We start from the raw sequence: 27,490 nt of genomic DNA, 5'->3' as shown, positions 1-27,490 counted from the left end.
AATTCCGAAGGTTCGTTAGTCCGAAAAAGAAGTGAGGTTCGTAATTCCGAAGGTTCGTTAATCCGAAAATGAAATGAGGTTCGTAATTCCGAAGGTTCGTAAGTCCGAAGACGAAATGATTAACGAACCTTATTTCGTTTTCGGACTAACGAACCTTCGGAACAACGAACCTTATTTCGTTTTCGGATTAACGAACCTTCGGAACAACGTACCTTATTTCGTTTTCGGATTAACGAGCCTTCGGAACATCGAACCTTATTTCGTTTTCGCATTATCGAACCTTCGGAATAACGAACCTTCGGAATAACGCCACAAATGTTCGGATTAACGAACCCTTTTACGTTTTCTGATTAACGAACATCGAGGTATAGGCAATTTACGTGTTTCGGAATTACGAACCTTCGGAATTACGAAGTGTAACCGAATGATGCACATTCATCAACATCATTCTCTTGAAAATTCAGTGTGTTTCTCTTTGTTTACTAAGGATATTGTGCACATTTCCTGTAGAAAAAAATTATATGGATGGATTTCCATACAGTTGAGATTGATTGGATCAATTGTAACTCTTTATAAGATGGGGCCAAGCAATCAATCCTAAATTTACAATTAACTGCAAGACATATGATTGATAGACTTGCAATTGATCACAAGTTTCTTGCAATACCCCGTAACTCAGATAACATAATTCCTGGTTTCATTTTTTTTTTTTTGGGGGGGGGGGGGACGCTGTGTAGTAAATGTTTGATACATTGATATGATTTGCTGTAGGTCGTTTCCTGGACACCACCATCACCTTCATGATAATGGCATAATCCTCACCAGCATCAGCTTAATAATTTCATCATCACCAGTGGCGGACCGTGACCCGGAGGAGACAATGATTGGAGGGGCACTGTATTGTGAACAATGCTGTGCCCCTCCAAGGCTTTGTCTCCTCCGGGTCATGGTCCGCCACTGATCATCACCACCTTTATCCTCATCATTATCATTGTCATCATCCATAAAAGTACAGTCCACCAGGTTGGTGTATCATCGTACTTGTAGAATTGTGCAGGAGTATGTACAGTGCTGTGGAAGATCTATTCTACGTGCGGTTCAAAAGATTCAGCGCAGTCTTAGAATAGTTGGATTTTCTGCACCTCTGCCTTAAAGCTGGCCACTGAAGTGCAGTTTACTGTAGCAGCAGAGAGAATATTCCACAGGCATTATCTCCATGACTATCATCATCCTCCTCTGACACTTTCCCTCACAATATTGTTCTGACATTATTTACTCCATCTCTCCATTCAGAGCAATCTGCCATTCAATTTCATTACCCTACGTATGTTTTTTTTTCTTCCTCCTTATCCATGCTTAAGTTAAATTGCATAATATAGTAACACATTAACAAGACAAATGCCAAACCATAGAAGATCCAGTATTCAGAGTCACAGTTACTTCTTTATTTACACTACATAGAATTGCAGAAGTATCAGTAATATTTTTCAGCAGAAATGCAATTTCTACAGGGTTGATCTATTCTAAACATGCCATCCATGTATTATACAGTGGAAATAACTAGATCGGTAACAGTCTCAAAGGTGTATCTTCAAAACTCAAGTAACGTATCCATCAAAAATCTTCTTTTGGGGGTAAAGCCCATCAATAATAGATTATGGGTAAGGTATGCATCTGCACATTCTATAAAGCAAGCATCTTCAGCTAGTTACTCAGTGCAAAATACAGGAATGGAAGGTGCGATTCATCCGTTATATTCTAAAATGTGTTCACAATCAGTGACAACAATTTTGTCACATTTAAGTATAAAACAAAAAGAGGAAATTAAAAATTATAGGAATAGGTTATGTTAAATAATGTGTAACTGCATTTAAAAAATCAGAATATTAATCATATACACAATTATAGTTCTGGCCTACTGCAGAAAGAGCCGTCTTAAAACAGACATCTTTAACAATGGTAGAAAAATGAACAAGTATAATAGATATTTACTTCATGAAAAGCTCCTTGAAAAAAGATTTTGACTTTTCTAAACAATTGTAATAATTGATGGCGACATGATGGACAGAATACATTCATTACATGTATTTCTCTCATTGACAGATTTCATTTGCATGATACACCCCCCAATGAATAGTGATCAATTTGCTGAGATACAGATGACAGAATTACTCAAAACCACTGTAAGTTCAATTTTTTTTTAAACTCCTGAAAAGAATGAAAAAGGTCAACACAAGTGCTTGTTAATAATCTTAGATGTAAGCTTCATTTTTTTCAGCTCGAGAAAGAAAGAGCAAAACCAAATATTGTTGTCACCAACCAAACTGGGAAGATTACAGAACATGGTATCAAGAGGCATACAACTTAATTGTAGGGTTGGAAAGCTGTCCTTTTGGACCGACAAACATAAGTCGTTTCTTGTTATGTTAACAAGCATTTATGCTTTCTCAGAAGTAGAGTAAAATAGACAATGGAACACTCGGCAGGACAACTACAAATAACATGATACTAACAAACTAAAGAGCAATTTTCATGAACTAAAACAGTGATCATTATCACCACAAATCAAATACTCATTCCTTGATTCCCCAAAACAAAACAAAAACAAAACCGGTATAAAATAAAAGATTTTTAAAAAGAACTTTGTCATTCCTGTACATCTTTAAATTCATCTATTGAATTTTCATTCCTAAAATAAGATATATTTCATAAATAAAAACAATCAAAGATTCAATAGAAAGGGAACATATCAAAGCAAAAAGAAAAAGTTTACAGTGTATTTACAATAAATAATAAATTAAAAGTAAATAATGCTAAATGTTCTATGAAGACTTGCCATGATTGCTAATCATTACCCAAGTTCCAGATAAAAACAGGGCTCATATTAATCCATGGTAACCAAAGGTATGACCGTGGATGCCCTTAAGTTTGATTAGGCTCAATGCCTCTCTCATTAGACTTTTGCGTGCCCTTCATAATTTCACTTACATGTGCAGTGATATAGTGCCCTATAGATTATATCAATATTTTATTTTTATTTCCTTTTTTTTAAACTAAAGGACGTGTCTGAAATTTTTTTACTTCCTGACTGATATCTTTTTACTTCCTCATGAAGTATTCAGTATACAGGCAATCAATTGTCATGCAGTATTGATTAAAATACAGTATACTCTGCAAAAATCTACCTTACGTATTAAAGTAAAATAATCACATATACTCGAAGCATTATTTCAGACCAGAATATGCAAAACCTGTGTTAATAACATCAACGCCAAATTTCATCAAAGTCAAACCGTTTTTTTTTGTACCAAACAGGCAAGTTTCATAAAACTTGTTATAATAACAAATTGCAATAACAGTTTAAAGTTACTGAAATCCTGCAATCTGATTGGCTGATAGTAAATTTGTAATAGCAACCGTTCATTAGTTATTTATAAAAAGTCTTGAAGAAATGGGATCCAGTAGTGATTTCCATCATTCACTGTAATTCCCATGTAAATACAAGCTAAGGGCAGCTTTATCTGAAGTTAAATGATAAAATCTCTACCGATTAAATTTGGAATTAGGATTCCATATAGTCATAAAAACAAAATATAAATGTGATTTGAACAAATACAATCAGGAAATTTTTTATCACCTACAACATATAAACATATGTTCTGCCATGGAGTATAATGCAATTCATCGCATATTTCTGGTGCTTAATTTTGATGTATTCATGACTACACTGTACCAAAACCACTCCAGATTTTCTATACCAATACACTTAGAGCGGCTTATACTTTGATGCACATGCCTTCATTCATTTTGATAATTCCACAATAATAAATCTGTTTGCTTAGGTATGGGGCACTGAAACCAAAACAAGTATGCAGCACAAGATATTGGTACTAAAAATAGAAACAATAAATACATTTGTTACTCGTTCTTGTAATCAGAGTTTACACTCACAAAGTCTTCTATTTAAAACAAATGGAAATGGATTGATGATGGAACTGATGTTTCTTGTATCAATGTGTTTGATTAGTAATGGGTTTTTATCAATTATATAAATTTGGGGGACAATTTCATCAGGTATCTCGTCAGTGGTTTTCACGAACAAATATGTAATAAAATCATATTATATTGACACAGAATACTATGACTACGCAGAATACTGTGATTACACAGTAATGGGAAAGATATAATCATATTTTAAGAATGAAGCATTAAATATGAAACATTATTAATTGGTGATACTTGGCCCTGTCACATAAAAGAAACAATCAGTTGTACCATAGATTGTAACTGTAATGGGGTGTTGCAATAGTAGCAAGTCAATATAAGATCCCAAAATCAAGCATAAGTTTTGCGATTAATTGCAAATTTACTACTGATCAATGGTCTTCTTCTTGCATCAACAAGAATAACTTGATTTGTTTTATTCAAAATGGACATATCACTTGTAATTTTTCAACTCAAAATTGATTGCAAATATATTCTTGCAACACCCCCTAAGTCTGTGATAATCTTCATAAAGAAATTACGATCAATTACAAAACATTGATTGCATCTGTTTGTATTAACTGGCCCTTGTGAAATATATTTTAAGGAGACAAGACCACAGCACACATTACATCACTACATACATTGGTTTCAGGTATACAACTAGTCATAGGGAACTGACAGAGGAAAACATGCTCCTGGCTCATGGGATTTTTAACAAAAACAATGAAAAAAAAAAGAAATGGGCAAGAAATATATAGCACATTCATTTTTTAGTTCGTTTTTATTTCTTTATAGTGTGCAGATTTGCAAACTTTGAAAATCAAGGCAGCACTTTTTTTCGCTCTAAAAAGCTTTTTGCCTTATTGCTGCAGCAGAAAAGCATTGATAATGCATAAAGGCTAATCTTTGGAATGTCATACACAATTGATTTCAATATTCAATGTGCTTCTCGTTTTCTGTCTCCCAGCTAACACTAAGATGGTATCACTAAAATATTACATATTATTTTCTATAACATATTGACTAAAAAAAGAAACTAATTGTATAAAATGATATAACTTTCTTTATCACAATTATGAACCAGATCCTGCAGTAATACAAGAAAACTACAAAGGAAAATTCAACGAGGAAGGTTTTTTTCTGAATGTTCCCGCCTGGAGCACATTTTCCCTCTGCATGCATGTCAAATAGAAGTGGACAATGATATCAACATTGAATAGAAAGCTCTGTATACCGGTAGGCTATTTATCATAGGCATACATGTGGAGGGCGTGACAAACTTCTGCTGGGACTAGGACAACTGGTGACTACAGAATTTCTAAGATGCAAGTAAAATCCAAAGTTACCTTGGAATATTCTGTACAGCGATACTCAAACGTGCAGATTTCTTGGAATGCTGAATAGAAGATATGCAAAATTTCTTTTCCATTCTACCCCTCCATTTCCGGTTCTTCTGTTTCTTTGAAATGAGATAGTTTCTTCTAAATTCCCTTTGGTGTCAATTCACAAGGCAAGGAGGCTATTCCATAATGTATGTTTGGGTATAAATTGCAACATTGGCAAGTATTATTCCATTCACAATGCAGTACCCAACCTTGTGAATACTGGCCTTCATGATCAAATGCAAATGACTAACTACCCGAGGGTTACAATTTTCACTAGCAATGGAATATGTTTCCATTATTCTACATGATAAGGGAACTCGGTGTTTATCTACACTAGCTAAAGTCTGCCACACCCCGCATCAACATACAATTGTTCATTCATAATTAGTTATAACTGTACAGCTGTAATTAAGTATCTTATTTTACTGTTAAAGTTACTTGGTGATAATATTACACAGTTAGAGCTTGCTAGAATGTTTTCCGATGGATCGCTCTTACTCCCTCATCATCGTATTCTTTCTTGGAGACCCACATCTTCTTGAAGGTATCCAGGGAAGCCAAGATAGAGCCTCTGTATTGTGAATAAAACAGGGAGAGAACATAAATAACATGGTGATGAAGGTGGGAGTGGTGATGATGGTGATGATTATGGTGATGATTATGGTGATGATTATGGTGATGATGATGGTGATGATGATGAATGATGATGGTGGTGATGATGATGGTGATGATGAATGATGATGGTGGTGATGATGATGGTGATGATGGTGATGATGGTGGTGATGATGATGGTGATGATGATGAAGGTGACGATGATGATGATGGTGATGATGATGACGATGGTGGTGATGATGATAATGATGATGGTAGTGGTGGTGATGGTGATGATGGTGATGATGGCGATGTTGATGATGGTGATGATGATGGTGATGATGATGGTGGTGATGATGGTGGTGATGATGGTGATGACTGATTATGTTAATGATGGTGATTGTGGTAATGATGATGATTATGGTAGTGGTGGTGGTGGTGATGATGATGATCATCATCATTGATAATGATGATGGTAATGATGATAATGGTGATGATGATTGATGATGTTGATGATTTTGGTAATGACGATGATTATGGTAATGATGAAAATGGTGATGATGATAATGGTGATGAGGATGATAACAAATATGAAAATGAAAATATTATAATTATACTGGATGGGTCAGAGTGGGATATCAGAGATATTCAACAGGGATGCCAGTGGCAAATGGTCCCAGGGCCTGAACTTTTTTTGGAAGGTAAATTATGTGCGCAAAGCGCACATGACGAGCTTGAAGCGCGAAGTCCCATTCGGCTGGGGTCTAGGGTTCTAAATGGTCTCTGATGCAATCTGAGCCTATTTTAGGGATCATTTTCCCAAAAATTTAGCTCAAGTTTTGGGCATTTTTTTATGTTGCAGAGCCTCAACTTACAATTAATTCATGAAAAATAATCTGAGAGAAACGTTCCACTATTCATTGTCTTTGACTGTTCTCCAACCACTTCCACTGGAATTTGTTCTTGATTCCACTGTCTATTTGCTTAATGTTGGTTCCTCTTTCAACATCCATACTTGTTGAAAATTATGATTAAATCCACAATCGAAACGGAGAATCAGCTCAGTATAACAACGTGAATTGAACGGGAGCGCGAAAACACCGTGTACGGCCGGTATAGGCATACACATCGCGCAGCGAATGCATGGCCATGCAACCCATGCCACTACCGTTGTTGTTGTTGTTTTAGCTTATACGGCGTGTATCATTCATTAGTGAATATTTGCGCCAGAAAGTATCGCAGTGGTATTACACTAGACTCAAATACAGTCGTTTTATCAAAATTCAAAGTTACGTTCAGAATCCATACACATTATAATGTACGGCGATCAGTCACCACCAATCACATTCATACAGTGCAGTCTAGCAAAATGCGACCATATACACACACACGCACAAAAAACCTTGATTAAAACTAGCGTGTCTAATTCCATTATATCACAGGATTTTTTCTTGCACAATAGCTTAGGTACATAAAACAGCCGTACGGAGCAAAGACATCTCATTAAACGGCCGGATCTGGCCGTTGACAGTTCTGTCCGGCCTGAGAAAACTTGACCAGCCGGAAGGTAAAAAAAATGAAAAAGCCGGAATTCCGGCTATAGCCGGAACTCTGGCATCCCTGATTCAAAGAGTTAGGGCCAATATTTTACGAATCAAGTTACACTTACCCTATCCACGTTGAGTATAACCTCTCTTGGGGAGCTGAAATCTGTTCAAATTAATACCAGAAATTTTTATTAAAAAATTTACATAGATACACACATATCACAATGCATATGATAGAAAATGTTAACACAACAATGTGTTTTTTAAATTTCTTATCTGACTATACAAAACACTGACACAACAGCATCTTAAACCATAACTTCCAAATGTTGTTCTTTTCTTTTTGTCACTGTCACATTTATCAATATTTTATAATTTCTCTTGTAGTGTAAGATTTTTGAAAAAAAATAACCTGGTACTCTCAAAACACCCCTTTACTTTCAATGGGCTCAATGCAAATGATAAAGTTCAAACTACCTTTCTCTTCCTCCTTTAAAAAAAAAAATCAATGCACACATGGAATATTATCCTTTATCTATATTTAGCATGCCAAGCTAGTGAACCAGATCAGGGGCACTATATATTTGTTGTTAATATGTGTACATTACATCCACATAAACATAATTTTCAATTACCCATACAGGTGTTTTTTCTTTAATCAATATGATCAACACCAACAAAACATTTCTCAAACTGATAAGCAACTTGCATAACTACCAAGTCCCCAGTTTGAAATTTTCTAAGATGCAAATTCTGTCTACATTGGCGACTCGTACAAAACTTATACTTCTTAACAATCGTAAATAATGAAAATCTTGTAAAATGAAAGCTTACCCTAATTTTGACATCTTTAGGGGCAAGATTTTTGACCTCGCTTAGCAGACGATCACCAAAGCCTTTGAAGAGCGTTGAACCACCAGACAAGACAATGTTGGAGAAGAGCGTTCTCCTTAGGTCCATATCAGACTTGTCAATGGCAAAGGTCAAGACCTCATGAAGACCTTCACATTCCTCTCCTATAAGGTCAGGTCGGAAGAGAAGCTCGGGTGCTCGGAACTTGGCTTGACCAACCTGAGAACAAGAAAATTATTCTGAAACATTTTGGTCTTTTGTATTGAATTGTACATTATTCATTAAATAATGGGATATGGAAGTGGATAACATAAGAGGAAAATGAAGTCCAAGATTACATGGCAAGGTATATTGTGAAGAAGAAAAGCAGTAATGTTAGTCTGAATGAGGAGGATGCTCATGACTAAAAAAGGTGGAAGGAGGGAGTGTCATTATGGTGCGAGGGTCGGTAACCCTTCATAACAAGAAAAATAGTAACTGAAATAAATGATGATGTATTGCAGTTACCATTACTAAAATCCACATGAAAAATAAACAACTAAAATCCACATGATAAATAAACAATTTTGAAAATCGGTATGTTTTAAGCAAATTCCTTTCAATGAAATAAAATGCTTCTGGAGCCACAAGACTTTGGACAAACTAGATGGAATCTTGACTGCAAGTGGAAATTTATGCCTCTGCCATTAGTCAAATGAATTGCCAATATACTAACCTCTAAATGGCTGCCGTCTGGTAGAGTATATACAGTCTTTTCTGCTTCTGAAGTCTCATCCTTCTGAGGATTTATTGACAGGTAACACGATTGCTACATGATCAAAAGTAAAGGAGAGGAAACTATTAAAATCACTGTGTGCCTTGCCTCTACCTCTGTCTACAATAATTTGTTTCTTGAAAGGCAAACTACGTTCTGAGTTGATTTTAACTATAAAGAAAAAAATAGAAAGAGCATATCAATGTTTTGATTTAATAGCCCCAGCCACATTATTTACCTGTGTGATTTAATTATGTTGTATGTTTAGATCTTTTATATGTAACAATTTTGTATTTGTATTTCTGTGATTTTCTGTCTTTTTCTGTATGGTTTTTCATGTGGAATTAATAAATGCAATGAATATGACTTTAAAGGACAAGTCCACCCCATCATAAAGTATATTTGAATAAAAAGAGAAAAATCCAACAAGCACAACACTGAAAATTACATCGAAATTGGATGTAAAATAAGAAAGTTATGACATTTGTTTTGCTTAATTTCACAAAACAGTTATATGCACATCCACTTATCCACATCCACTTATACGTCATCCACTCACTATTTCTTTCATATTTTATTATATGAAATATTCTAATTTTATCCTTATTGTCAAGTGAAACAACGATTAATTTCTCCCTAAATATGTGGAATTAGCATTGCTTAATACTATATGCTTCGGTCAAGTTGGTCCTTATTGTCAAATCTGTAAAAAATGAAATATTGTATAATTCAAACAATAAAAAACAAAAGAAATAGTGAGTGATGGACATCATCATCTGTCTCATTTGCATGTCACTGAGTTGTGCATATCACTGTTTTGTGAAAATAAGCAAAACTTTAAAATTTCATAACTTTCTTATTTTATGTCTGATTTTGATGAAATTTTCGGCGTTATGCTAGTTTGACTTTTCTTTATTTATTCAAATCTACAGAGATAAGGGAGCTGAGGGAGGCAAAAATTTTATACACTTCATATTCATTTATAAGTTCATTGCAAGAAAAAAAAAGGGTAATAGAGCAAAGCTGCTTTTGTTGGTCAATACTGCACATTTTGTTTATACCATCTCCCGTAAGGAGGATGAAAATTCTTCATAAATGAATAATTTGATGATGATAATCTGTCACATATTCAAATATGTTCAGTTGTCAGAAATAATCAAGCTTGGTAGATTCACCAAAATGGACGATGTGTTAATATTAATATTATAAGTAAAAATAGATAAGAGCAATCGAACATTATTTAAGTTTCCCTAAACTATAAGGAGTAATGTTTGCCATCTACTATACAGCAAAAGACTTCTAAAGACAAAATTACAAGTGGTACCTCTTTAATGAACTTGACTATTTCTAGCTCAGCTGACGTATGGAAGTCAAAGCCCTCTTTCCTGAGTAGCAGTCGTAGATAGCGTGTGACATCTCTCCCGGCTAGATCTACTCTCATGATTGAATGAGGAAGCGTAAAACCTTCATAGATGGGTACAGCATGCGTAACGCCATCTCCTGAATCTAATACAACACCTGTCGTTCTACCAGTAGCATATCTAGGAAATTATAATAAGATGCATAATGAATATTATGATTACAATACAAAAACAATTGCAAACAGAATCCTACAAGACAAAATGACCGACATTTGTGTTTGTACATGTATGAATGAAAATGATGCTGGTCGAAAATAAGTTACGTACTAGTAATTGTTCAGAAATTAGCAAAATAAGGCATTTTGCTGGTTGATGGGTCTTTTTCCATGCAACGATAGTACATTTATGCCAGTGCGTTCATCTTTCAGGGTTCTAAACTTTCACCATAGATAACAACACAGCAGTCTATTCATTAAAGTAACAGCATCAGGACAATTCAATCTTATCCAATCTGTTTGATAGATGACGAGACGCAATCAAAAATCCAATTACATGTATCAAGGACATTCGTATAGAGGGACGAATATATTCACATCAGTTAATAAATTGACTATAATGAAGGATACATCACAAAATAAAAATATATTCATCACGGAAAGAGGGATTTGTCATGAATGAATTCAAATTAAAAATGAAAAGTTACTGGTACCATCTTCAATGGTTATCATATAACAATAAAAACTCTACTCATTTAGTAATAATTCTTTATAATTTGAAACATATGATATGTAATAATAATAATAATAAAAATTATAATTATCATTATTATGTGTACATGATTTGAAACATGTTGGTATTATTCACATGCATGTGGAACCAACATGATTTCAATTTAATCAATTTAACACACAATTCTGTGCAGGAGCTGGTCACACAAGTATAGACTACAGAAGTAGATATTTGATATATTTTTCCTGCCATTATAATTAGGGGCAACTTGGGCATTCAAAATGTGGTACAAAAACACTTAGCTAGCATCCCATGCCTATTGCATAATTGTATTATCAAGTGCAAGTCTTTGATTCCCTTTGATTTGTTTTCCTGTTGATGTTGTCCATTGCATTTTCAAGTGGACAATTCAATACTTACAAACTAAGAATGGCTTGCATTGAGATGTAAAGAGCTGGTACATTGAATGTTTCAAAGAAGACTTCTGCTGCTTTCTCTCTATTCTTTCTGGGATTTAGAGGGGCTTCTGTCAGTAATACTGGGTGCTGTATCAAGAAAGAACAATGAAATACAATACAGGTTACAAAGTTAATGGAATTGAAGATTTGATGAAGCAAGATGCCCAGAAAAATGTTCAAGCTACCAATGATGTCAATGCATCTATCTATTTTATTGGCATGTGTCTTATCGCACATGGCAAAAAATATGGACAATAAGATTTTCAAAATAAATTCTCTTTGCCTCCCGAACTATTTGATTTTTTTTTTGTATATCATTTTAAAGCATCTTCTATTGAAGCGAAAAATATAATTCATATTACCACATGGTTGTTTTGTTGATAGGTAACACTTCATTTCAATAAGCATTCCTCAACTATTCCAACATGATATATAAACCAAAATAATTGCCATTCTCAACAAGTCTACCCTCAAAGGTCAGGAAAGAAATGAAAAATATTAAATTGACCTTATATATCATAACATATATATCTAATCAAGTTTAGCTCATTGGTGCTGCATATAACACCCAAATTCTCAAATGATGTAAAAATATTGTGTGAAAGAAAAGATGTCAAAAGCCTGGTATAGTGCAGGCACATTGCTATGGACAGAAAATCATTCTGAATGGGCATCCACTTGGGCTCTTCTTAAAAAAAATTGAATGATTCTGGGTAGTTTGTAGTTTTCAGGGGGCCCATTTTTATAAAGGACTTTAAGGACGTTCCACAGTTAAAATGAAGTCCATGTCATTTTCACCAAATTTTGCAGAGAGTTACTCTGGTATTTATACATTATGAAAATGCAAAAAATAATATAGGTTCATGTGCTTATTTTTTTTCTACGGGTCTTCAAAGTCGCCGTATTTGAATGATATGCAATCTTGCGCAATTTAAGAGAATTTTGCCTCTCTTAGACCTCACGAATTCACCAAATGAGTTTAAATCATCTTTACTCAGTGGATATCGCATCAAACTTCATCAAATTTTCAAGATATATAACAAAGTGTATACCAAAGTAAGAGAAAGCCTTTTAATTGGTAAAACTATATCTATTTGGAGTCAGCAGCGCCCTCATTTGGCAAGAATGGTGCAAAAACTCGGAAAAAGCAAATCTTCAAAGACGTGAATCTACTAAAAAAGCTGCACTTTTTTCAAAATCCATGTCATTTTCATCAAATTCTGCTAATTTGTAGAGGAATGCATATCGAAGGTGTAGGGAAGTTAAAAATATGGGGTCCATGTGCTCGTTTTTTAACTATGAGTGTTCAAAGTGATGCGAGTTGGCATCGAAATCGCCGAAAATGCGCCCAAAACGTGCAAAAGTCTAATAATATCGTCTAAAATGCGAATGGTTCCGTAGTTTTGCCCCCGAACATTCAAAATCCATGTCATTTTCATCATACTCTCTAGATTTGTAGAAGAATATATTCTGAAGACATTAAAATTGAAAAATATGGGGTTCATGTGCTCGTTTTTAAACTATCAGTGTCCAAATTGTTGCGAGTTGGCTTGAAAATATTGAAATGCACCTAAAATGCGCCGAAAACGTGCAAAAGTCTATACCCTCTAAAATGCAAATGGTTCCGTAGTTTTGCTCCCTAACATTCAAAATCCATGTCATTTTCATCATACTCTCTAGATTTGTAGAGGAATATATTCTAAAGACATTAGAATATTAAAAATATGGGGTCCATGTGCTCGTTTTTAAACTATCAGTGTCTAAACTGTTGCGAGTTGGCTTGAAACAGCCCAAAATGCGCCGAAAACAAGCACAAGTCTTATAATACCGTCCGAAATGTATAAAATACGAATGATTCCGTAGTTCTGCTCCCAAACACTCAAAATCCATGTCATTTTCATCATACTCTCTAGATTTGCAGAGAAATATATTCTGATGATGTTAAAATATTAAAAACATGGGGTCCATGTGCTCGTTTTTAAACTATCAGTGTCCAAATTGTTGCGAGTTGGCTTGAAAATATTGAAATGCACCTAAAATGCGCCGAAAACGTGCAGAAGTCTATACCCTCTAAAATGCAAATGGTTCCGTAGTTTTGCTCCCGAACATTCAAAATCCATGTCATTTTCATCATGCTCTCTAGATTTGTAGAGGAATATATTCTAAAGACATTAGAATATTAAAAATATGGGGTTTATGTGCTCGTTTTTAAACTATCAGTGTCTAAACTGTTGCGAGTTGGCTTGAAACAGCCCAAAATGCGCCGAAAACAAGTAAAAGTCAGATAATACCATCCAAAATGTCTAAAATACGAATGGTTCCGTAGTTCTGCTCCTAAACATTCAAAATCCATGTCATTTTCATCATACTCTCTAGATTTGTAGAGGAATATATTCTGAAGAAGTTAAGATATTTAAACTATGGGGTCCATGTCCTCATTTTCAAATTATCAGTGTCCAAAGCATTGCGGGTTGGCTTGAAACAGCCCAAAATGCGCCGAAAACAAGCAAAAGTCTGTTAATACCGTCTAAAATGCGAATGGTTCCGTAGTCTTGCTCCCAAACATTGAAAATCCATGTCATTTTCATTATACTTTGCACATAGATACTTTAGCACCTGAATATTTCAAATATACAAAAATTTACATGGGTCCATGTGCTTGATTTTTTGCTATAGAGCTTCAAAGCTTCAAATGGATGATGTTCTTAATAATTGCGCATCCAAAATAATTTGGCATTTTTAGACCTCACGAGATCACAACAATGAGTTTAAAGCTCTATTAATCAGTCAAAATCTATAAATATTTCATCAAATTTTGCAATATGATTAATAATTGTATCCGTAAGATTGATAATTGATTTATATTGCTGTCAATTGTTTGCTCATTGAAGTTTAACAACACTCTCAGTTCTTAGAAATTGCGGGAAAGATACTCAACCTCAAAAATTTAAAATTTCAATAACAAACTTGAGAAGTAAAAGAAATGCTGCACTTTAGTCAAAACCCATGTCATTTTCACAAAACTTTGCAAAGTTGTAGAGGAAGGTATACCTAAGAGGTGCAAACATTAAAAAATATGGGTTAATGTGCTTGTTTTCAAACTATCAGCACTCTTATTAGAGCAAATTTGCTTCTTAAAACACCCGAAAACGCGCCAAAAGCTTTGTATCTATGTGAGGAAAAATTCCGAACCACTTTTCCATTTATTCAAACTCGGGGTCCGGCATATTCATCATACTTTGCGGCACTTCAGAGAAACTATTTTGAAATTGTAGAGGAATAAAAAAAATGGTCCATGGAATAATTCCAGTTTATTAGCTTCATAAAATAACACATCGGATCTGCAGTTAGTAAAGATAAGGAGAAAAATCAGCTCACAGTACAGCTGATTAATCACTAGTTCATCCATTGTGACGTCAGCGCGCAGAGTGTAAAATATGCGCAGATCATGATGCGCACAAACATAACTGTGGAACGTCCTTAAGTAAAACTGTTGTAACTTTCCTATTATCGCAACTACCATGGTAACAGGTCTCAGCAGCCAATCAAATTCAAGGTTTCCAAGGTATCTGCCATAATGGCAAAGTTACCATAATAGTCACTCTCTATGAAATGGGCCCCAGGCGGTATACGTGATCTCATTTAAACTTAACAAGTGGAATGCCTCTGGCCGTCTGACCTGCATCACGCGATTCAATATAGCAGCAGTGCTGATTTTGAAAACTACTATAACTCGCACAAGATGTTCAGTGATACTTGGTTACTCTTATTTCCACGTTTTATGAACTAGACCAATACACTTATAGAGATATGATGGCAATTCAACAAATACCCCCAACGTGGCCAAAGTTCTTTGACCTTACATGACCTTTGACCTTGATCATGTGACCTGAAACTCGCACAGGATGTTCAGTGATACTTGATTACTATTATGTCCAAGTTTTATGAACTAGACCAACACACTTTCAAATTTATGGCTGTAATTCAACAAATACCCCAATTTGGCCAAAGTTCATTGACCCTAAATGACCTTTGACCTTGATCATGAGACCTGAAACTTGCACAGGATGTTCAGTAATACTTGATTACTATTATGTCCAAGTTTCACGAATCAGATCCATAAACTTTCAAAGTTATGATGGTAATTCAACAGATACCCCCAATTCGGCCAAAGTTCATTGACCCTAAATGACCTTTGACCTTGGTCATGTGATGTGAAACTCATGCAGGATGTTCAGTGATACTTGATTAACCTTATGTATAAGTTTCATGAACTAGGTCCATATATTTTCTAAGTAATGATGACATTTCAAAAACTTAACCTTAGGTTAAGATTTTGATGTTGATTCCCCCAACATGGTCTAAGTTCGTTGACCCTAAATGACCTTTGACCTTGGTCATGTGACATGAAACTCAGGCAGGATGTTCAGTAATACTTGATTAACCTTATGGCCAAGTTTCATGAACTAGGTCCATATACTTTCTAAGTTATGCTGTCATTTCAAAAACTTAACCTCAGGTTAAGATTTGGTGTTGACGCCGCCGCCGCCGTCGCCGTCGGAAAAGCGGCGCCTATAGTCTCACTCTGCTATGCAGGTGAGACAAAAACAAGGTTATGCTCTCCAAGATCAAGATGCCTTCAGTAACACATAAATGTAAACAAATTTAGAAAAAAAAGAAAAGAAAAAGAATGAGTTTAAAGCACCTCACCTCTTCTGAAAATGTCTGTAGTTGATCTTTTGAATAAATATAGGACCATATCCTCTCCATATCATTCCAGTCTTTAACTATACCATGCTGTGAAGAATAACGAGTGAAAATAAGACCATAAACAGAGATAAAAGGTTAAATTTTTCTAAACAACACCCCAACCCTGCCCCCCCCAAAAAAAAATGTGAATGAGCACTCTTTTCCTTATAATACTGAGATACATGTATGATTCTACTCAAAACTTATAACAAATTTAACATGGCAGTGATTTTTTTTCAAATTTTCATGCAAAAATACAGAGAGATTATGAGTTTCATGATTCATGGGTTTCGCGCTTGCTATATTTAGAGAATATAAACCTGTAGGCCGCAATCACATTCACACTTCTTGCCAGAAATGCAGAAGGAATATTCAAATGAGGTAATTAACATGCACATATTCTATCATCACTTTGCATGGGTAACATTTTGTTGTGTCAGTGCAGGAACGTCCTTAGCACCACACTTACGTGCATTGCTGGCACACAGAAACGCAATTAGATGCGAACATAAGGGCATTGCGCAAGGGCCTTTCTGCACCAATGGAGTGCGCGGAAGTGTGATGCGAAGGGCGTTCCTACATCGACATGATGACTTGTGCCCAGGGCCCTATCTTACAAAGAGTTACGATTGATCCAATCAATCGTAACTCTATGGAAATCCATCAGTGTCATAATTTTTTATACAGGAAATTTGCAAAATGTCCTTTGTAAACAAAGGAGAACACACCAAATTGTCAAGAAATCAATGAATTTATGGATATACATACATACATCTAGAAAATATTTTGAACAAACATGCATTTTATATGTAGACTTTGCTGGCTTTCCATAATTGCGATTGACCGGATTAATCGCAACTCTTTGTAAGATGGGCCCACCCACATTCCAAGCGGCATCCAAATTTGAGTTTGCTTTCTTGGTCAGGTTCGCCTTTTTGTGGTGAAATGGTTGACAAGAGACATCCATCCAAGCGAAAGCTAAGTGTGCCTTCCAGCACGCTGGGCGGCCCACAAAAACTGCATTTCGGGGGTTTTCCTATCAATCAATTTTTTTTCCTTTTAACATCAACATTATGCCACATGACCAAGCAGAAAATTCACAACACAGCATCAACATTGAAACATCTGATTGAACATTCTAAATATTTCAATATAATTTAATATAATTCTATGGTTTTTGTTTTTTGGTTGTTAATGACTTGCATAACTTTGATTTTAATCACTTATAAAAGAACACTCTTGTGTAATTACTACCCGTGGGCCAATCAAATTCTTTTTTAAGAGTCATACTCATAAATCTGAACAAAGCTTTGATTAACAGATATGTTTTCTACATACCTCCATGGGGTATTTGATACTAAGAAGACCTCGATGTTCCTCCGCCTTTGGACCGATGAATATATCGCCCTCTAGGGCACCTGCCATGACACGTACATGCTTTGGTCGACCAACACTTCAAAAATAAAACAGAACTTATAACATTATTTAATCAGTAGTACATGTATGGTTTCGGCTGAGCTGGTGACAAAGGGGAACATAGCAATGACAGGACACTATATAGCTAGGTGAGTTTCACTGCAAATAAGTGCAATGGGGACGAAGACCCCATTTAAATGATATATCATTTAGTAGAAATTTGAGATTAATTCATGGCACTTTTTAGTTCCCTCAGTTTAATAAAACAGTGATAAGGGAGCTGAGGGAGGCAACTATGTTATTGCAATTTATGTTCATTTGTAACTTTATTGCAAAAAGACGAAGGGGAATAGAGCAATGATGTCTATCGCTTTTCTTGGTCCATTCTGCATATATTGTTTACAACCATCTCCTTTAACCCTAAATAGATTGGGCTATTTCGACGCCTAAGGAGACGGGGGGGGGGGGGGCTGAATCATACCCCCCTTATGATCTCGGCCATCGATCGTGCGATCATGACGAAATTGGCATGCCCATTACCCATGGCATAATCAACAAATATATTGGACCAAATTCTGCAAAAAAATATCTTTACTAATTAATTATGCTAATTGTGAGAGTTTCACTGCAAATAAGTGCAATGGAGACGAAGACCCCATTTAAATGATAAATCCCTTAGTAGAAATTTGATATTCCAGTCTGATGGTCAAGGTACCTGCTAGTGTCAAACCCTCCCTTAAATACAATAATTGAAACAAAACGCGAACGCAAAAGAGAAAATCAATAGATGACACGTTGACAACAAGATGGCAAAAATAATCACTCCAGTCTCCAATCTCATCCTTTTTATTAAAAACATGTTTCAGATTACTTTTTGCAATGGAAAAATAGTCAATCCTCCCCTTAACAGCTGGAATAGGGCGGGGGGGGGGGGGTTGAGGGTGAAATCAATTAAATGTACATCACATTCGCATTACTTTCTTTAAGACTAGTGAACTGTAAAGAGTACAAAATGACTGAAAGAGTAAACAGTCATGACTCATTGTCACATGGTATAATGCATGGACCTTTATTGACATTTCAAACAAATGATGAGCAAGCTCAATGCTCTTTAGTCTTTAGTATTTCAATGTATCACTTGACTGGATACAGTTTATAATCATTTGAAGCCAAAGCTTTATTACCAAAAAGTTGAATTATCACTATGAAAAGGTGTCAAAAATTCCCAGACACTTATATTTGTAGACAAAAATCTTGAATAGAACGTGACATTATATTACGAACAAGGCACGTTTCAATGTAATCGAAACCAATGCTCAGTCTGAAAATAATTAACTTTCACTTATTTTCTGAACAATTGAATTCACACACTATATCCCATACCTTTGAAATCTAATGTAACTGCATTCTTCAAATTTACCTGACATCCATTTGCATATAAATTCCAATGACTCTATTTATAATTTTCAGGCTGAGAATGACATTTGATTACCTTGCAACATGTTCTGTTTACTAAAAATTAATGTTCAATTCATTATTTTTCTCTTCAAGCTCATCATCTCACTGTTTTGGTATAGATTTGCATGTGATGAGAATTTCGTATTCTTATTTACACTTTAAAAGTTATAATTAGTTACTCACAAGTTTGGAAAGTGATATTTTGGAATTTGGTCACCAGCGAATCCCGCCTTGATAACGCCAGAGCCCTGCAATCAGAAGAAAAATATTGAAATACAAATATGACAATAAGGATTGTAATTATTGTATGTTGTGTTACAGTTTCAGTACTGAATAATGAATTAAGTACGGTATACACTCATGAATGGGAGTAAGTATGCAGTCATGAATGAGAGTTTTAACAGAAAATGGAATGATAAATATGCGCGATTTAGGTAATAAAAAACAAACAAACGAATGCTACCAAGCAAGATCAAGAAAGATTCATGAGCAATCACCAATGCCAGCGCAGCTAGCTTAGAGAAGTGAAGCCAGATTCCTTGGAGCAGAAGGCCGTGCTGATGACCTGAATGAAGCCAAGCCGACAAGTGCCAGCACAATTATCCCATATGAACGCAAATCGTACTTGGACTTTGGTACTCGTACTTGTGTGAATTGAAAATGGACAATCCAGAAACAAATGGGAAAACTTGAAATGCCAGACTTCTTTTTTTAGCATCCTTTAAAAAAAAAAGGGAAGAAAAAAAAATTACTGCCCTTCTTGTACATATGTGACGTTTATTTGGCGGTGCGTGCAGTGACAATTTATTCAACCTAAAGAGCGCCATGAACATCACGTGCACACTGCATTGTATAAAAAATGCACAGAGTCGAGTGATGTTCTGACAGGTACTACCCACATGTACCAACTCTCAACTCTCAGCAAAACTTTTCCAGCAAGGAACAGTTAATTTCACAAGGAATCTCCCGGTGCATGAAAGCAAACAAATTTGCCCTTGATGAGGTAGTGAGGTCTGAACGTGCAGAAGACCAGCTCAAGCAAAGGTCTTTTTTGGAAGACTGTCTGCATGTGAAGTAAACACGACTGCTCAAGGACATGATGAAGTGTCTGACATGCGAAAGATCCTGAAGGTATTGTTGAGGACGACATGCATCACATGGCTTTGAAGTTCTTATTTCAAAAAATTCTAATTTTAAAAAGGTAGAAAGATAGTTACCTACAATGATACCTCAATGATTCATTAAAAGAGGACATTTTATTTTAAGATGCCAGCAAAGTTTAAGAAGCAATTTTTAAATGATGACAGCTTTCATTATATATCCTTTATACAAAGCAGTAAGACCTTTTTTCTTTGAAAATCATAATTAAAGGAATGAAATTGATAAATTACAAAACAATAATAATATGTTACTGTCCAATTTTGCATTGTGTACTTTCACAGGTACGGACTGCAGGCTGAAGAAGAAGACTAGCAAGCTGACCATGGGGTGGAGCTCTCTTGGCATTTCTAGGTCTGGGTCCTGTTGCATAAAAGTTACTAGTTACTATCATGGTTACTTTACCATCCAATGGTATCTACCATGGTAACAATGCTAATCAGCCAATCAAAATCAAGGACTCAAAGAAAGTTGCCATTGGATGGCAAGGTTACCATGATACATGTAGTAGCTTTTATGTATTAAAGGGGGCCCTGCCCGGGGGGGGGGGGGGGCACTCACATATTGGCGGTACGGGGATGTGCCGCTTTGATGGCCCCTTTTTCAGACCTAATTTTCAGTTCTCTAGATACTCCGAATGACAAAAGTTTCGCAAGACCCCCGTTACGAAACATCTCAGTTCCCTAGCCCTGCCAAAATTGTCCAGCACGAGCACCGCATGGGAGAGCTGTATGCATGGCTTCACAACTTCCTCCGCTAAAAGCTCTATGCACCGCTTGTGCACGTATACATAGCACTAGTATGCACCTTACCTACTGTACTGCGATCCCGTTCTGTAGACCGTTTTTCACACCGATCGGTATATATCTAGATCCCAAGATGGCCGTATTTTACCTTTGTGGTCAGTTCATTAGACCCCCATTTCTGGGTTTTGTGAGGCACGCCCCTATCAAAATATAATTTGAGTGCCCCCCCCCCCCTGAAGGCCCTGAATCTTAGACAGTCAGAGTCATCAGATTCAGAAACAGTATCTTGAAAAAGGTACATGTACTACAATATGTTCCCTTTTTTAAGTAGTAAGTTATATACCGGTATCTTAATCTTTGCTGAAAAGGTTGAATATATACCTTTAAGAGTTTTGAGGTGAAGCTTTATCATATTGATCAATGTTGCAAAATTAATCTATATCTTAAGGAAAATATTCTTAGTCTGGAAATGTTCTTGAGACACATCAGCATGACCATAGAATCTAAAAATGGTCATAGATGCAGAGCTATGAATCTTAAATGTGAATTTTTTTAGCCTGAAATCCTAGTTTTGTTTTATTGGAAAAACATACCAAAAAAATCATCATTTTTTAATACATGTTTCAAAAATCCTATTTTGAGGGGAATAATCCTATTTAGTGTCACTTTCCCCTTAAAAATACAAAAAAAAGGATAAAATCCTACTAATTGGCAGCTCTGATGGTTGCTAGCATGTCTCTAAACTTATAATGAGTTTCTGGTTGAAAGTTTAGTTGAAACATTAATGTGTTGCAAAATTATCATCTTAGAAATTTTATCTTCTGAAAATTAGGTCCTACATGTATTTATATCATATGAGTCACACTTTTTCTTGAAGCACCAAAGCATGAAATTAAGATAAAATTAGTAGAAACATTCAATATTCCGATATTCATCTATAAATTATGTAATAAATTCTTAATCGTAAATATGACAAGAAGTTATGACATGAAGCACATTAGATGCCCCAGTATGAAACTGAACCGATTCTGTCAACATTTCAGATTTTCGGTACATGCACAGCTGCAAGTTTTAATGTAGACTTTGACCTATCACATCACATCACGTACAGAAAAAGAAGGAGTTCTAGTGTACTATTTTCAGTTCTTCGCTTCAGGTATTGATACTTTATCTAAGTTAGACAGTTTGAACTGTTGTCACTTTATGTCTTTCCTTTGTCTGCATGTAGACCTACATATCTGCTAGGTTAGTAATAGTATAGTAGTGGATTGTATATTACTATTATTACCTAACACATATCAAGAATTCCATTATATTAAACACAATTATAAAAAATAGATCCATTCTCATACAATTCATCAAACTATCACCATAAATACACAAACAGGCGCGTATCCAGGAGGGGGCCGACCCGGCCCCCCTATTTTTTTGGCAACCTGCAGAAAAAAGTGTACTCTTTAATTTGAGAGAAACGATGAAAAACAGAAAGAAAAGTAAGAGGTATTATACCCATGATGTGTAATTTACAGCCTCGTAACAGCCGGCCCAACCCCGAAAGGAAACAAGAAAAAGGTGAGGGGAAGAATTGGAAAATAGACTTTACATAAAAAAAATTTGCTCGCGCTTCGCGCTCGCATTAATTGCCTGTGTAATGAATGTCATTCAAGAGGATTAAATGACACTTAATATATCCAGTTCTGAAATCAATTTGCACACAATATTTTAGCTCGCATATCCAGCTTTCATTATTTTGTTTGATTTACACAAATTGTTAATATTTACCAACATTTTCAGCTCGCACTGCGCGCTTGCATTGTTTTATTTGTGAGATACCTATCCTCTTTGGAAATTCTTACCAAAATTTCTCAAAATGCCCCTTTATCATGTGAGTATATAAAAAATTTAAGCTCGTGCTTCGCGCTCGCATTTGTTTGAGACACACAGCTTGTTCTAAATAAAAACGTGTTTAGACTGTCCAGTTTTCAGGTCGGAATATCAAACATTTTGAGCTCGCGCTCCGCACTCTCATTATTTAATTGGTGATACTTGTATCCTCTTAATTAATCACTAAAAACAGTCGACCCTAACTGAGTCCCTTATCACGTTACTATATTAAAATTTTGCATTGATAAGTTGGATACTTACCTTTGTTCATAATTATAAAAACTGCTCAGAATCTTCAGGTCTAAGGACATAATATATTTGAGCTCGCGCTTCGTGCTCGCATTATATACTAAGACCAAATGAAATACCTTATCTAGTTTATAACAATAAAAGCTAAAACTTCAGTCTTTAGTTAGGACTACCCCCTAAAAAAACAAAAAACAACAGATTTATAGTGGGGTTAGTGGCCAATCGAGAAAATTGATATTCAATACTGCCATTTCATGGTCTTTTTTTCTTTATTCTACAAAGAAATAATTTATATTCTTTGAAAAATAAAGTTAAAGAATGAAGCAACCATTTTTTAAATACAAGAATTAGTAATATATCTTTTGATCTTTCATAGATTTTCAGTGAAATTAGCTAACCAAAAATGCTATCAAATTCACTTTGCCAATTTTTTTTTTTAGCCTCCCAATATTGGGGGTGTGGTTAATACATGGCCACGGTTTATATTCCGAAAAATACGGTACCTACAAAACTATTATGTAAAAACGTCCGTAACGTTGGCGAAGAACAATAAGAAACAAGATGGCGGTGTTAACATCGGGCAAGTCTCCCGTCTTTTCATATTTTTCTCATTTTTTTATTCTCTTTTATAATAAAATCGATAGCATAGAAATGTCTGAAATGAAGTTGTATCCCATTTACATGATTTAGGGCCCTATATCTTTTATAAGTAGAAAGTTTCAGGTTTTTTGGCGGTACAAACAGATGAATGGGATGGAATCCCTGGCTCCGTAGAGAGTAAGCATACGTTAGTAAAGATTTTTACTCTCTAGGAGCCTCCTGGCTAGTGACAGGTCCTTGACCCTGATCATGCTGATGACACAGACACGTTAATCCTTTTATTCTTTATTTGATTTTTGGCTTTACGTTATAAGTTTTGCTCTAGAAAATGTAGTCTAATTTATTTTTCATCAAAATAGTCTTACGAGACACAACCCAAATTCTGCTTGAGTGCTGTACAATATGGCTCACTGCCTTAATCAGCTTTGATTGTACAACGCTGATTGTACAACGATTGTACGAGGCTGAATGTCAAACATTCGTACCGTTGCACACAAGAAGTACCATCCAAAATGTAACGTTGCAAGGCTGTACTAGGTGATGTCACAATCACGACAATATGATTTAATTCATTGTGCTCAGTAAAAATGAAGATGCAATACGCGTTTAAGCCTGCTGGCTAAATGCGCAATGCTGCCCAAGGGCAAGGTCATGTGGGATTTTGCTTTTCGCTTTCAATATTTTTGCTCCCTTTTCATTGATTACTGCAGGGAAAAACTCTGTTTTTTCTTATTTTCGCTAAATTCTGAGGCGTTGTACAACACAAATAAAGAATATTCTTATTTGCGCAATGGTGCGAGATTTCGCATTTAGCGAAAGAAAGAGGCCCTCTATTCAACTCGGCTAACGCCTCGTTGAATAGAGCATCTTTCTTTTTCACCTCATGCAAAATCTCGCACCATCGCGCTCATGTCTCATCATGGCCACTCACACTAGTACGAGGTTAGTATTTGTATACTGTTAAGCAAGGCTCGACATTAGCGGTGGCCCGGGGCCACCAGAAATTCACTTCGGGCAACCATTATTGATAAAATGTTAAGTTTTGGTGGCCCGAATCGGGCAACCAATAATTTTCAAAGTAGCGTAATTTTTCTCCCGATTTTGCACGCATTTATCAACATTCTACAGTTCAAATTGCAAGCCAGTTCGTCATGCGCCCTTTTTGTTGATCTACACACAAATACACACACTCAAAGTTTGCATATTAGGCCTACAGCTATAGCATACAGTAGCTATTATCCAGCCAGCCGCGCCGGCCAGCTGGCGTGAGTTTGCATGAAGCCACTGCATACAGCTGTGCTCTAGATCTAGCTCAGCCTATTCAGACTCTGGGAGCTGCGATAAAAAATGCTGCTGCTAAGAAATCTTCCACAGAACTTTGAAAATCTAAGTCAAAGTCACATTTTACACCAATGAAATGACATTCTACAGTCTATATTACGAAAATTTGGTGTACCCTGATTATTTGCAAGCATTAAGAAGAGGAATTATGACCTCTCTTTTGACTACAAAAGACCGATTTCCAAATGAATTAATACACATAAAAACACATAGGCAAGTACATCACAGTCCCACATGTGCATTTGTATGTATGTTGATAATTGGTTTCTTTCGAAGCTGTGTCTTTTCTAGCCAAACATGAACAGACAGTTTCTTTCTTTCTTGTTTATAAATGACTTCTTAAACCACTCTTGAGAAAGTAAATACTTTGGGAAGGCATTTCATCGATATGAAATGTGAATTTTTCCAACATTTTGGCAAATATAGGGAAGGACTTTTCCCACAGTCACACTTTTTTTCCAGATATAACTTTTGCCGTTTTCTTATTTTTTTTCTTTCATTTTTTTTACAGTGGTTAAACCATTTATACCCCTTCCCATTGAATATGCCTAATAAAAAAATATGTTTCTACTGAAAATTAAATAATACAAACTAAAGGATATAAAAATAGAAATGTGCCATTCCCAGAAGGTACAGTAAGTGAAAATTATTTGCTTGGCTTTTAATTATATTCCAGTCAGAATAGACTGTTGCCACAGCTGTTAAAAAAACATTCGTAATGGCTTCTTAATTTTCCCCTTTTCCCCATGTTTATATCAATTTTGTTTAATTCATTTTTCTTTCATTTTCTTTTCTTTTTTTTCTCTCTAATTTTTTTTTTCCCTGTTCTTTGTTTTTTCTTTCTTCATTTTCTTTCTTTTGTTTTATTTCACTTATTTCTTTTATTATTTTTGTTTTCTTTTTGTAATATACTTTTTGAAAATTATTTTCATTTGTTTCCCCCTTTTATGCATTGTTCTAATTTTGCAGCATATTTTTCTGTGATTTTCTCCTGCTATAATATGCTGCAAAAGAAAAAACAGAAATAAACTGGATTTGGGGCCTGCATAATCTAGATTTCAGGATTCAAAGAGGAAGAAATGAAAAACCATTGTTTTGTACATCTATCTGAGTTTGCTATGCATTATTTATTTACTTTACCATTATGAGTGTGTGTCTATATGGAGATTAAAAAAAAGTCCACACAACCTGTGAACAATAAAATTCATTTATTCTCTTTCAATCATTTCATTTTTACAACGATAGAAACAATTTATATTTTACCACAAACCAATTAGCAAAGTAAAATAACAGCAAACAAGGTTTACATACAATACAAGATGATAAAGTGAAAGTAACTTAGTGGTAGTGGCTGCAGAATTAATATTTCAGAAGTTTGTTTTATTAATTTTTAATGTTTTTCTTTATATTTTTCGGGCCACCAAACTTTAATATCGGGCCACCAAAAAAAATTATTTGATGGTTTTGGTGGCCCGAACGGGCCACCACCAAAAAAAGTTAATGTGGAGCCTTGTGTTAAGGGTTTAGTAATTCACAGTCATTAAACATTTATAGGTAGACCAACTACACGTAAATCACTCGATCTGTATCTCTCAAATTCAGTGATACACATTAAAGACATGCATACTGCACAGACACAGCCAGGTGTCAGTGGATTGCAGTCTCTCAGCTCAGTCACACATTCATACGCACAACCGCCCGGTCAACAATACCGGTATGTCACCGACTCGGCTCAGCTCAGCTCAGCGAGCAAAGAAGTCGCAGAATACAAAACTTAACATTTTATCATAATCTACATGGTACATTGTAGTAGCTTAATGAAAATCTTGTCGACGAATCAAACTTACATTATCAATAACGACTGGTTGATTTGCAATAACATCATAAGACATATTTAGGGATGTATCTCACACGCCCAACTCAGCCAGGAAAACGATCAATTAAACATCACAGATGGAACTGAATAATGACTAAAGTTAGCTCTTAATATGGGCGCAAATGTTATTTTAGCTGAGGTGCTATTTTATTATATTATTATTTATCATAGATTTGTAGATTAACTATCTATTTATACTTTTAAGAAAATTCAATTAAAACTGAACATTCAACAACTTAGGAAAAACGACAAATTTAAGTTGATTGCTAACAATGAAATGTTTTATTTTTCCCCTTCTTTGAAAGCCTACAAACTATGGGGCTGTTACATGTATGGTTTTACTGCGATA

General features: G+C 35.3%; 1 protein-coding gene across 1 annotated transcript; it reads right to left on the bottom strand.

Moving 5' to 3' along the window:
• Positions 1–1,423: 1,423 nt before the first annotated feature.
• LOC129273568 (alpha-centractin) lies at positions 1,424–27,237 on the bottom strand. The gene is made up of 10 exons (XM_064107322.1): positions 27,113–27,237; positions 19,471–19,535; positions 17,752–17,866; positions 16,375–16,461; positions 11,627–11,751; positions 10,441–10,657; positions 9,078–9,170; positions 8,345–8,581; positions 7,633–7,673; positions 1,424–5,943 (listed from the first exon to the last, which is right to left on the bottom strand). Exons 1-10 carry the CDS (start codon positions 27,155–27,157, stop codon positions 5,841–5,843), a joined length of 1,128 nt encoding a protein of 375 aa, XP_063963392.1. The 5' UTR covers positions 27,158–27,237; the 3' UTR covers positions 1,424–5,840.
• Between the last annotated feature and the right edge of the window lie 253 nt (positions 27,238–27,490).

This window comes from Lytechinus pictus, chromosome 12 (genome assembly GCF_037042905.1).
Source record: "Lytechinus pictus isolate F3 Inbred chromosome 12, Lp3.0, whole genome shotgun sequence".
Taxonomy (NCBI): Eukaryota; Metazoa; Echinodermata; class Echinoidea; order Temnopleuroida; family Toxopneustidae; genus Lytechinus; species Lytechinus pictus.
This window is presented reverse-complemented; position numbering and strand designations above follow the sequence as displayed.

What these genes read in the sequence shown, in the direction of transcription:
- LOC129273568 (XM_064107322.1), bottom strand. Translation starts at nt 27,157, where the DNA reads ATGTCTTATGATGTTATTGCAAATCAACCAGTCGTTATTGATAAT. An exon ending in CTAAAGATGTCAAAATTAGG is followed by an intron (nt 7,674 to 8,344) that starts GTAAGCTTTCAT and finishes TAATTTGAACAG; the next exon opens with ATTTCAGCTCCCCAAGAGAG. An exon ending in TTATACTCAACGTGGATAGG is followed by an intron (nt 5,944 to 7,632) that starts GTAAGTGTAACT and finishes TTCACAATACAG; the next exon opens with AGGCTCTATCTTGGCTTCCC.